The sequence below is a fragment of the Rhinolophus sinicus genome, linkage group LG05 (assembly GCF_036562045.2).
Source record: "Rhinolophus sinicus isolate RSC01 linkage group LG05, ASM3656204v1, whole genome shotgun sequence".
NCBI lineage: Eukaryota > Metazoa > Chordata > Mammalia > Chiroptera > Rhinolophidae > Rhinolophus > Rhinolophus sinicus.
This window is the reverse complement of record NC_133755.1, coordinates 89,807,585-89,820,935: the sequence shown is the minus strand read 5'-3', so window position 1 is coordinate 89,820,935 and position 13,351 is coordinate 89,807,585. Positions and strand designations below refer to the sequence as shown.

Genomic DNA, 13,351 nt, shown 5'->3' with positions numbered 1-13,351 from the left:
TCTGGACTACTCACCTTAAAAAGAAACAGTCTTAAAATAGAATTCTGCTAAAAAGACATCAAGTCTTCCAAGTTTTTTAAAAAGCAAGAAAGTGAATACACAATGTTTCTTACTGGATATAAGGGGGCTCTTCCATATTAGAGCTTTTTATTTCCAGACAGAAGGAATAAAACCCCCTCTGCTTGAGATGGCTCAGTAACTTATCTGAAGGCTAAGTATTTGGTTTAAAAAAAATCTTACATATCCCAAATGGGGTATGTACAGAACCATGAGCAACACCCAAGAAAGTAGCTGGTTTATAATAAATGCAATATTGCTGCTAGACAAGTATGGACTAGACAAGTATGGAAACGTGCAACAAACAGGAATACTCAAGCTATTTAACTAAAGTAGGAACAGCAAAATCACATCTTTAAAACTGTCCTCTGTATTTTAAACAATGTAACAGACATTTGCTCAACAATATTTGCTGAGCACCTAGTATGTAAGAGGCACCATAATATGTGCCAAACACCTGCAATTGGGAAAAAGTGGCTTATAGAGCAGCCTAACTGGATAATGATGGAGAAAAGGGTGCAGGTCAAGTCCCTAATTCTGAGTCACCAAAAGCTTTCTCCAGACCACGTATGATTTTTATTTAATATTCTTTGCATGTACTTGGTGGTACACAAGATAGTATTGATTGCAACCTGATTTTCTGGTTAGGAATCAGAGGGCTACTGTGTAGTAGTTCCCAGATTGCTGCGTTACAGGGACCAGTAGAATGACCAAAAAAAGGGCTGCTAATTTTTTTTCTAAGAGTATTAAAAAACAAAACTACTTAATTAATTGCCTTGGTTTTATAGACTAACATTTTAACAAAGAATCTCAGAATTTAAGAATGAAACAAATTTAGCTCTAAGAAAAACAGTCCATTTTTCCTACTTTTTCCCTCATTTTACTGAGTGAAAAATTCGTAAGACACCAATATTTGAGAATCAAAGAAAGATGAACTAAGAAGGACTTTCGAGTCAGAGAGCCCTGGTTCCAAATTGTATGACTGCAGGTAAGTCACTTAAACTACTCTGAGCCCATGTGCTCAGAAGTTTACAGAAGGATTAAACGTGATTATATGTAAAGAAAGCACTTAGCATTCAATTTGGTGCCCAGGAGGAGCTCAGCAAGCACAAGCACCTTTCACTGTTAAAACTAATTTTGGAACTTGCACTTCTGGTTATGACAGAATAACTGGTACTGAACTAACCCTCCCACTGTACATGAGCATGAAACTAGATGAATACACGAGGCAACTATTTCCAGGCATTGAACAGGCAGCACTAGACTGCAATAACTAAGAGAAGGGAAGCTCATGAGGTGACTGAGTGTCGCGAGGGCTCTGCCCCTCACTGAGGGTGGAAGCTCCACCTGTGGCACAGTGAGCTAGTCTAAGCAGAGCAAGAAGAGACTGCTGAGCTGAGCCTAGAGTCTGGGGCAGGTGAAACAGCAAGAAGCCCTGGGTAAAGGCACCAGAAAGGTGGAACCTGTGCAAAATGGGAGGGACCAGAGAGGGGCGGAAGTCTATGTGGGGGTCGCCAGTAAATGAGTTCTTGGCTGAGGGTTGGGCTGCCCATGCACAGGGAGCCACTCTCCAAGTTTACTGCGGAGTGACTGCTGTGGAGCTGAGAGTGCCACAGAGATACTAGAGGACTTTGGAATTCCGGTCCAGGCAGACATACGGCCGAGACACCAGAAAGGCCATGACCTGGATTAAAGACCATGCATCTTACAGTAAGACTTATTTTATATCTGCCCCAACAGGAGGTGGAGGGAGGCCACCATGGCCCAGCACAGGGTGTGGAGCCCAAATGGGGTAAGGAGGGCCACCCCAACTACACAGAGTTGTGCGGCAGGAACAGCAAGAGAATGGGTACATAAAGGGGAGTGATCAAATAAGTAAATAGTTTAGGATGAGAAGCAGGTTCATCAGAGAAGGGAGTTACAAATATGCACAGGGAGAAAACGAGAAAGAATCCTATGGGGCTGGACTGGAACTGGAGAGATCAATGTAAAAGCATGGTTTTCACTAACTCTTTCAACACATCCACTGAGAGGGCCTGGGATTAGTGATATACCAACAGGAACAATCATACCTGTGTCTTATTTCTACACACGAATCTCTATCAAAAAGGAACCAGGCTCCTTGCAGAAGTGGTTGGTTTCAGAGCTGGGGAAGGGAAAAGTCCAACATGTACCCAAAACATCTTGTGTCAGAAAGAAAAAGGAAGTGCTCCAAGAACGATGGGGACATGAAAAAGAATAAAGACGACAGCTTGAAGGACCTCCCACTGGTCAAATCTAGAACAATTTGAGCACAAGAATAATGGGACTCCATGAATACATACTGAGATAAATAAATGAATAAATTGAATGCTTGGCAATAAACAGGATATTTAATAGTCTCAAAATACTCCCCACAAAATCCTGATCACAGAGGGGAAAAGAGTTAATGGCACAGCGGAGAAGTCTTGCAGTATCCCCTTAATCAAGTGATCCAAGTTAATATCACCAGTTATCGAACAAATCAAAATCATATGCTACTTGATAGGGTACAATGAAAACAGGTGATTTCTGTGATATTCCTGTGAAAGATGCAACCTGAACCTAATCATGAAGTTTATTACACAAACCCAAATTGACAGACATTTACAAAGTAACTGGCCTGTAATCTTCAAAAGTGTCAAGATCATGAAAGTCAAAATAAAAACTGAGGAAATGCTCCAGACTGAAAATTAAGGCATGCCACACAAATGCACGCTTTGAAATTGGTTCCTTTTGCTACAAAAGGCATTACTGAAATAACTGAACCTCAGTTTCCTCATCTGTAAATTATGAGGTTAAACTATCTCTATTGCTTCCAACATCAATTAAGGACTCAAAGAGATTTTTGTAAAGACAGACAAAAAACTAGATCTAACAGTCTGTCAATATATAAAAAGATCTCTATTGGGATTCTAACCATGCTCTCATAAAGACTACCATGGCCGCCCAGAGGCCTTCACCAAAATTAAGCTTATTAGTCTTAACAGGAAATAAGACATGGGGAAAAAATGTTATACAATGCCTCTATTAATAGTACATCCACACAATCTAGCTATATTAGCTGAAATGAACTGATGTCAAGATTTTGTTAGAGAAAGGAAAATTTAGCCCAGTATATATAACATATCCCATTTTGTATGTATGTTTGCATATACGTATGTTTGAAACAATTATATATACAAGCCTTCAGATGCATAGATAACTTCTGGAAGGATATATAAGAAAATGTTAATGATTAGTTCTGAGAAATAGGAATAGAAAGTCATAAAGAAGACAGGCATTTTCCTCCTTACCCTCTACCCTTGTATACTCAACTCTTAACAATTAAAATGAAAAAAAAAGTCAAGTCATCGTAGCAGCAAGAAGCACATACGTATAGCACCCAGATCATGGTTTCTAACTACCGTTCTCAACGAAAAGGAAACTCCTTGCAGAAATGGCTGTTTGAAACCTAACCTACACATGTAGCCTAGCAGGTAACCTGGCATAGATTAACCTTTGTTTAGAGTTTATAACTTTGCCTCGCTTAACCTGTAACCCCATTTAGATCACTCTAAAATGTATAAGGTTTGTGTAATGCTACCTTGTGCTTTGTTGAACATTACACAGAAAGACCAAGAATTAGTCCGATGTTTATCCATACCCACAATCCCTGACACTGATGATGGCTAGACCTGTGTCTCAGGAACAAACCCAGGACACTTTGCAGGACCAGAGGGTAAACCAGCTGAAACCGCCTGAGACCAGCTGGAACAGCCTGAAGGACCCTCCAGGGACCTCATGAACTTCCCTCATTACAATACTAAAATCTCCACCCAGAGGCAGAGATCTTCCTCCATTTTTGAACATGTGATGTATGTATAGCCACGATTCCTGACTGCGTGTGCACTGGAATGTCCCCACCCATACATGCAATGACAAAGCCTAGTACCTTGATGTTTATGCCTGATTTCCCGTGATAAAGATGGCTTCGATGCTTTGTTCGGGGACACTCTGCTCTGGGAATATCCCCAGTGTGTCCTTCCTTGCTGCCTCGCAATACAATTCCTTCTCATAAAATCATCTCGGAGTTGTCTTTTGGCTGGCAACTACTAAGCATTAGGACCCGGTTCGGTCCAGTACCATGATTCTACATATGGGTCAGAGTACATACAGCGTGAACTGTGAACACCTTGAGCCAGAAAGCAAAGCAGCACTCAAACACGAATGAAGTACAAAAAGGACAAAGAAGCTAGCTGTGTGGCAGAGCTCCCACAGGCCAAATGTGGGATAATCTGAACATCAAAAAGAGTAACTATCAAGAAAAGCAAGGAAGTGATTATTACAAGAGTCAAGGCAGCAGTTAATTATGGGGTGGGAAGAAAGCATACAGCAGGTTTCTGGAATGCTGGTGATGTTCTATTGCTTGACCTGGAAAATAATTACATGAATATTTGTTTCATAATTATTTATTACACCATACATATTTGCATGTATATATGTGTGTATATATACACATACACACACACACACATATATATATATATGATTTTTTGGCACCCCCAATATATATTGGCGGTGCCAAAAAATGTACACATGACTTGTATTCACCTTTTGTTATCGGTATATATTATTACAATTTTAATAGTTTTTTCCTTCCTTAAAGGAAATACATTTAACACATTTTTGGCAGCTTTTTAGAAAGAAAATTACAGTATTTTACCTGCAAGAGTATGTAGGCTCTCCTACTTTAAAAACACGACCACAAAGATGAGAAGGTTTGTTGGCTTGTTCAAGTTTAGGAAATCCAAACGCGGGATCTTCACCACAAAGGTACCATTCCATCGGGCCCAACAGCACATGCTGTGCCAGCATCTCTTCCTTCTGTGGAAAAGGGTTGGGACCCCTGCAGTAGATTTTGGGTACATAGTGGGCTAAATGCTGGTACACTTCTCTCGTGAGGTCAGTTGCTTGCAGCCATTTCTTTAAAAAAAAGAAAGAAAAAAAAGTTTTAAACCATGTCAATAAACTACTAATTTAGAATAAATCTACTCTATTTTCTTTTAGGTACAAAAACAATAAGAGTCTTATGAACTATTTTGGTGACAACACTCATCAATGCTGTCTGCTTTCCAAACAGGGTAAAATTTAGAACTTTATTAAAATGCAAAATATTTTAGAATTCTACTTTGCTCAAAGCAAAAGTAAAATTAAAGTGAAGTGAGCCCCTCTCCTCGACTCCAGAAGCAACCTTCTGCAGGCAGTTCAGGAAAATGACAACAAATCATCATAGAAGACACTAGCCATTGAGCCCATCTGACTTCCCTTTCTAACACTTTTTTCAAATTATATTTTTTCTTTTCAATTATTGTCTTCAATTATTTTCTGTTACAGTTAACATACAATAGTATTAGTCAGGTGTATAACACAGTGATTAGTAATTTATTCCTTATGAAGTGATCTCCCCAATATTCTGATTGTGACTTGGATTCTCTTGTCAGTTTGCTGACAGGAAGAGCACACAGTGAACACCAACAGCCAATACATTAGTTATATTTCTGATTAATAAATGACATAATGTATCACTCTTTTATGAATGTCCAGAGACTCTGCTCCATCAATTATGCATTATTTCCCTCATCAACCTCCCTGTAACCACTTTCCTTTGCTCTCCCCGCTAAAAACAAACCCAAAACAGCCACTTTTCTGTCCCCAAACTTTTGTGTCCAATTACCTGTGATAATTATCCTTAGATACCTAACAGATACCGTAATATTGTGACTTACAATAAGAAAAATACATATTTGGTCTTCTTTCCATTTCTGGCACAAAGCTCCTAAAACTCTTGAACAAATTTCCTGATAAGTGGGATAAAGGTGAGAGGAATCTTCTGTTATTCATAACTAGCCCCTTAGGGGAGCTGGTTGCCAGGGGAACCAACCTAGTGATTAGAAGGTTGAAACTTATAGTCTCTACCCCCAACCTTGGGGAGGGGAGAGGCTGGGGACCAAGTTAAGGAACCTTAAGAGTCGTGGTTTAGAGAGCCTCTGAGTTGGTGACCACACAGAGGGGCTGGCACGGGGCAGGGAAGCTCTGCGCCCCTTCCCACATACCTTGCTCTATGCATCTCTTCCATCTCTTGTTCCTGAATTGTATCATTTTCTAATAAACCAGTAATCTAGTAAATAAACTGTTTCCCTGAGCTGTTTTAGCAAATTATCAAACCCAAAGAAAGGGTCGCAGAAACCCCCGATTTATAGCCAAGTCAGACAGAAGTTGTGGGTAATTTGAAGACCCACTGCTTGCGACTGGTATATTAAGTGGTGAAGGGGGCAGTCTTGTGGCAGACTGGGCCCTTAATCTGTGAGATCTAATACTGACTCGAGGTGTATAGTGTCAGAATTGAACTGTAGGACACCCACTTGGTGTCTGCAGAAAATTACAGAATTGCTTGGTGTGGGGAAACCCCTCACACACACACACATATTTGATGGCCAGAGTATTGGTGTGTGCAGAGAGAAAGAGAAGCAGCGAGAGTTTTTCCTTTCAAACACCAGCTCGGTATGTCCAAAATTGAAATGATTCCCCACCACCACCAAAACCCCCCTGATTTTCCTCTTTTCCCTATTTTAGAAACCAGCACCTACCCAGAAAACCTGAAAATCTTCCTTCTTCCTCAACCCAATATCCAATTAAGTTTGTCTATTAGGCTTCTTAAATATTTATTGAATCTACTTCTTTCCCTCCATCTCCGCAGGCACTACCTTCGTCTAAACCCCTCACTGGATCTTTCACTAGGATTAATTAGTGCAACAATGTCCTAGCTGGTGATCCCCACTAGTCCCACCCCTCTACGGTCCATTTTCCAACTTCACTACCAGACTGATTATTGCAAAATGCCAATCTGATCATGTCACTCAGCATCCCCTTGTACTGCGGACCAAGTCAACTCCCTGACATGTTTACAAGGTCCTTTGCCTGGTGTATCGTCCTCTCCTGTCTCCTCGTCCTGACCTGCACTGGCTCCTAACTCTGCTATTTTCTACTCTTTCTTCAGATCTCAATTTGTTTCACTTTCTCTAAGATGCTTTCTAAGCTGATTCCTCACCCACATTCTCCATTTCCATATTCCATCCCCCCAGGTCTAAAACAGAACCTGGCCCCAGTGGGCATTTAGTAAAATCTGTCAACTGAATGACTATAAATATGTTTATACCACTTACTGTCACAGAACACTGATACTGCGGAAGATTCTCCATGTGGTTTTAACGAAAGCAAAGATAAAGCAGATCCAGGCCTGCAGCCTCTAAAGACTAAATCAAACAAGCCCTACGTAAAGCATCCTTCAAACCACTTCCTTTCTTATTCCTATTTCCTTAAGTCTCAAGTCTTTTCCCTGTAGTCTATCATTTAGCACAGCCTCCCCTGCCAATTCTGTCTGTATGTTTATTTGTGCTCCATACTACTTTTGAAATTACAACTCGTTTTGGCTCTAAATCAAATAAAAATTTTAAATAAAGAAATGATTCACTTCTACAAAAATACAGTTAACTGAACTAAATTATAGGTCCAGTGTTTACCTACGAATTACAATTTAAGTTCCAAATCACATCCTCCATAAAAAAAAGTTTATGTTCAAGTGATGTCTAACACCCTAAGACAACAGTATAAGAATCTTCATGTTACTATTACTTGTACAATCTTCAGCCCACTTTCTTCCTTCTAAAAATAACACATACAAAGACATTTTAAGTATTCAGGAGGTGGTATATATTAACTTTCTAATCAATTTCACATTTCAGAGAACTTTTACTAAAAATATAAAAATCTTGTTCCTAATTTATAGGACTGGTTGGAAGCTTATGACCAAAAACAGTAAAAAAGTTTGCACCCCTAAAGTAAAACTATCTTTTCCAAACGTTACTTTGTTGTGTTTACTTTATCCAAGTAGGAAATCCAAATGTTACTTTGTTGTGTTTACTTTATGCAAGTAGGAAAGAGACTAAATTACTCCTAAAACAGAGCTCCTTGAGACACACACACACACACACTCTTCAGTAATTATAAAAGGACAAGGAAAAAAAAGTCATCAAAGTCAACAGTGAAAGGCAGTCATCAATCAACAAGCAAACTAGAATCTAATACTTTGAACTAAAAAGCACTTTCTGGGTCACATCCAAGGGTAAATGTCCAGTTTTTCATCCATTGTCAGCAAATAGGAATGTAGTCAAATTATCCTGAACAATTTACTGTTTATGAATGAAAAATTAAGCACTGGGATTCAAAGATTTCACCTCCACAATCTAAGAATGTTATGCTTCAGGTAATTTTAATTTACAACACATTTAAAAGGTTTTATTTTAAAAATCAATTTTTGTTTTTCTTATATTTTATGGTCTCATTTCTCTTTAAACTTCAGTTTTGCAGAATTTTAAACCAGGGGAAACAAAAGGAGATGCTTTCCAGAAGAAATTACATTGTTTTGTGGCTCCAACAACACTGGCAGGTCAAATTTGTTCATAGATTTCTCAAACAAAAAATTCAGAAAGTGTTAAGAAAGAAAAATCAGCCACCCCATATAAAACATATTAGTAAAACAAGCATTTCATTCTAAATATCATTTATTATATGCTATTATAAATTATTAACAAGACATAAAAATATGGTTCAAGAAAGGCAGGCATATGCTCCAAATTCAAAACCATGGAATAGATTTGGGATCTATTACAGGCATTTTAACATCATTAAATTTAAACAATATATAAAGCAAAGTACCTTTACATGGGAATTCTATACCAGATACATTGAATTAGTAACTGCAACAGCGTAGATTAAAAGAAAAAAAAAGTTGTGAAGAGAAAGCAAGCAGGAGGAAAAACTTTCTGGCTGCCTTTCAGAATAATGGCTCACATATTTCTCAAAAGAATAAATTCTATAGCTTTTCATATTAATTCTCACTAACATAAGCTAACTGTAAGTGTTCAACATGAAAATTACTGAGATTTCCAATTTGGGTGCATGTAATAAGCATTATCTTATTAGAAGTCCTCCTTAGGGAAGTAAAGAAACTGTCAACTCATTCCACTAAAGTAAACATGTTATGACAATGTTTCCAGGAGCTTTCCTCTTTTGAATGCTAAATTTAAGCCCTGGAATAGAGAGCAACTACAATCAACATAAAAAGGAAAGAATCCCTAGAAGTTAGCCTACCTAATTATTACTCTATAACCAATTAAAATTGTATCCTTTAACCACATTTGATTTTGCTCTCAAACAAGGATAACATGTTAAGTTCATCGTAAAATAACAATCACTAGTGCTGAAATGGAGCTTTTGGGACTACGTATACTAATAAAAATTTAAACAAGTCATATTATGGATTCCAGAAATGAAGTAAAGGCAATCACAAATCAAAATAATATGAAAGTCAATAATAAAAGACCAAAAAAATCTCATTTGAAAACAGACAAAAATAAGAAATGAAATATCCAAAGAAGATATACAAATAGCCATTAAGCTCATGAAAAGATTCTCACCACCACCAGTCATGAAGGAAATACAAATCAAAACCACAATGAGATACCACTTCACACCCAACAAATGGTTTATAATAAAAAAGACTGTAACAAGTGTTTACAAGGATGTGGGGAAATCCATTGGAACTCTTCTATACTTCTGGTGGGATATGTAATGATGTAGCTACTTTGTAAAACAATTGAGAGGTTCCTCAAAATGTTAAGCACAGAATTACCATATGATCCAACAATTCCACTCCTGGGTATAGGCCCAAGAGAAATAACATGTCTCTACAAAAAATTGTACACAAATGTTCATAGCAGCATGATACATAATATCCAAAAAGTGGAAACAACTCACATGTTCATTAACTGATAAATAGGTAAAATATAGTATATGCATACAATGGAATATCATTTGGCAATAAAAAGGAATGAAGTATTGATACATGCTACATGAATGAATTTTGAAAATCTTGTTAAGTGAAATTTACATGAAATGTCCTAAATCGGAAAATCTACAGAGATAATTGTGTATTTGAATTACATATAAAATTCAAACATTTTAAAGCAAAAAAATAACCAATAGACATAAACCTACATAAAACTTCTGTAAGAATATGTATTTCTTTAATACTCGGGGAAAAACAATATATTAACTTCTTAAATCCTGATCATCCACTGGAACATATTATAATCAAATCCATGGGAGCATGCAACATAGACTTGAGAAGTGTTGGGAAAGTCATACTTGTGGAATCAATTCTACCAAGAAAAAGAGAAAACTGAGAAGGGAGGGTCACTTTAATACCCTAAACTTAGTTATTGATGAGAATGCTTCCATGCTTTTATCTGTGAGGCATACTAGTTAAACGTGTTTCTTCCTCATACTAGAAGACAAGCAGTGTATAAACAAACTGGGAAAGATGACACTAGTGCTTATTAAGTAATTTTAAATGGATGTGATCCCAAAACAAACTACCAGTAACAGAGGTTTAAAGGCTGCAATAGAGGCTTTCTTTACTCGATTACCCTCTCTAGAATTTACTTCTAACCTGAGAAAACTTTATTCATTCATTTTAATTTGTGATCAAGAGCCATCCTGGAGCCTAGGCTGAAAGAATCGTTTTAAGTGTTATGCTGTTTTAACTAAATACAGACAATAAACCCTTCACAAAGAAAGGCCAGGTTATGTAGCTGGAAGAACCTTATGTTTTAAAGTTAGTTTTCAATCTTCTTTAAGGAATTTTGTTAGCCTTCAGACTAAGCATTTTTTTTCATCTTTTTGTTCAGAAAACCATTTAAAAGTAAACAACAAAAGTAAAATGTAGCTCCTCACAAACTCAAATTAGGTCCAAGTTAATAAATTTTATTGCATTTCCCTTGTTGCATCTGCTTGAGAATTTCACTGCACAAGAACTAGGAGCATTGACTGGTCTCTGCCACAGATCTCATCGGGAACCTCAACAAATTGAAACTTTAATCACTTGGTTGGTAGTTTGCACTTTTAGAATTGGGAAAATAAGAGTACATAGCCGGTATCACTGGGCCAACACTCACAAAATTCGATGGAAGTAAAAAAAAAAATTACCTGGAGGTAAATAACAGATTAGATATCAATAAGGATCTTAATAGGGCCATATGGATAGGGAAAATCCTGATTACCATTTTACTGTTTACTTGTAACACTGCTTTCATTTTCTTTTTCAAATCTCTCATAAATGAAAGGCTGGTGGGGACTGAAAATCCTTGGGTTATTGTAATATTAAGCAGCAAGTAAATGAAAACACACCTAGACTAAACAAGTGGGTTTAAACAAAACAAGCAAGGACTTTTCACCTCTCCTGTCACTTATTCCACTCTGACTTTAGTGTCCTCATCAATTCACCCAAAAATAACTCCTCACTAGCTCCACAGTGCCCCACTAAAATTTTGTTCATAACATTCCAATTGTTGACTTATGTTCAAAGGTCACTCCCTTCCTAGTAGCTTTTTAAATCGAAGGCTTTAGCGGAGGGGCCGAAGTTGGTTTGGTCCATTCATAATCATTCCGGACCATCTGTTCTAATGGCTGATCCCAGTTCTTGAAGACAGATGCCATTGAGTTTATTCAAGTAATCATTTTACAAGTCTGCTCCTTACACAAGCACGTTCATGGTCCAGTTTCAGTCCAATACTGGGTTGGAAAGGTTTAAGTTTGGAGCATAACTGCTCCCGCGATGCTGTGACCAAACCTCACATTACTAACTTCTACAATATTTGGTGAAAGCTGCTGTCCCCAAGTTATATAACGTTTGTTCTCCACCCAACGACCCCCAACTCCTCGAAAAATGACATTTTGGCTCTCCCAGCCTCCACTACTTTCTTACACTCAGTTGAGACACGGCTTTCCGCACATCCCTCAATGTTGTCGCCTGAGCGAACCGGCGTCCACACGCACGGACGAGGGGGACGAGGGACAATTGTGTCGCCTGCATCCTTTGATGCTCAGGGCCGTCCCGGAAACAAAGTAGGGCTTGGTGAAGGCAGCATGTAACGGTGGAGGAGCCCAGGCTCCGCTTATCCCAGGAATAGGAATCACAAAGATAAAGGAGGACGGCTGTCCCCCAAACACCAGGAAGTGCCTTTCCCTGCCCTATTCCAGGACCCGGCATAAAGGGCAAAAGCCCTTGTGTTGGGCACTTAAGGGGACTGTGGGGGAAGGAGGAATAATGGAAGAGCTGTTGGTTCTCCTGGGCAGACAAGGAATGCAAAGGTGGCTGGTGCACAGAGCAGAGCTGCGGGCTGGCCGAGGATGAAGCGGGGAGGATGGGGAAGGATCGGTGGCCTCCCGGGGCCGCTCCCCAGCAGGGGAGGCCGGGGAGCCCCGCGCAGTGGTTACCCCAAGTGAGAGCCGGGGCCGCTCCAGGATTTCCAGGAGTCGGTTCCTCCCACGGGGCTCGGCCTGCAGGGCACAGACGTCCCTGCCCGGGTCCCAGCACTCACCCCCGCGGTCTCCTCAGCCGAACATTCCAGCAAACTCCGGTCGATGGCCGGAACCTCCGGCTCCAGCTCCGACGCCATCTTCCCTCCTCCTCCTCCCCAGCGCTGACGCCGCTACCGCCGCCCCAAGGGCCGCGGCCTCGCCACAGCCCCGGCGACCGATATCGCCGCCTCTGCCCCAGGCAGTCGGTCCGAGATCGTCCAGGCGGCGGCGGGTGGAGAAGACGGGAGGGTAAGTAGCGTGAGGTGAGCCGGCCAGCGAGGGACGGCGGCCCCTTGCGCTCCCTCCCCGGCTCAGCGCCCAAGAAGAGTCAAGTCACTGCCTCGTCCCTGCCCCGGGGAAGGACACTGAGCACCACAGGCCTGGCACTCGCTCGCTGCTACCGTGTCCCGCACCGGGAAAGAGGCAATAACACCCAAGAGGGGAAGCAAAGTTTTCTGGGAACTGTAGTCCGCCTCGGCACAGCCAGGAAGAAGTGGAGCCCTTCCAGGCTACGCCCACGAAGGCCTTGTGTGAGTTGTAGTCCATCTCCCAACGAGAGAACGGGCAAAGGGTCGATGAGCGGGCGGGGCTTTTCTATTTCAGAATCCTGGGACGAGAATAATGGAAAGAAGCCACCACCTGGGAAAAGGCGGAAGAGCAAGGTATTGTGGGAACTGTAGTTTTATTCCCCCAAACCCCATCTGTTCATTTTTGTATCCCCAGATTCTAGAACAGTGCCTGGCACGTGGTGGACGCTGGAGTACTTTTCAAAGCCTCGTATATGGTAGGCACTCAAATTCTTCTCGGATAATTG

General features: G+C 40.2%; 1 protein-coding gene across 6 annotated transcripts in view; it reads right to left on the bottom strand.

Moving 5' to 3' along the window:
* The window catches only part of UBR2 (ubiquitin protein ligase E3 component n-recognin 2), a 106,110-nt gene extending 93,171 nt beyond the window's left edge, over positions 1-12,939 (bottom strand). For 3 of the 6 annotated variants that reach the window (XR_012496600.1, XM_019738384.2, XM_019738390.2), the window contains exons 1-2: positions 12,558-12,936; positions 4,781-5,040 (exon numbers count right to left, since the gene is read on the bottom strand). Coding sequence is in view for 5 of the 6 variants with exons in the window: in XM_019738384.2 (XP_019593943.1) it covers positions 4,781-5,040; positions 12,558-12,635 (338 nt within the window). In the remaining variant the exon portion in view is untranslated. Of the gene's footprint in view, positions 1-4,780; positions 5,041-12,557 lie in introns of all 6 variants that reach the window. The other 3 variants (XM_019738385.2, XM_019738388.2, XM_019738383.2) reach the window with 2 other exon arrangements.
* Positions 12,940-13,351: the final 412 nt, after the last annotated feature.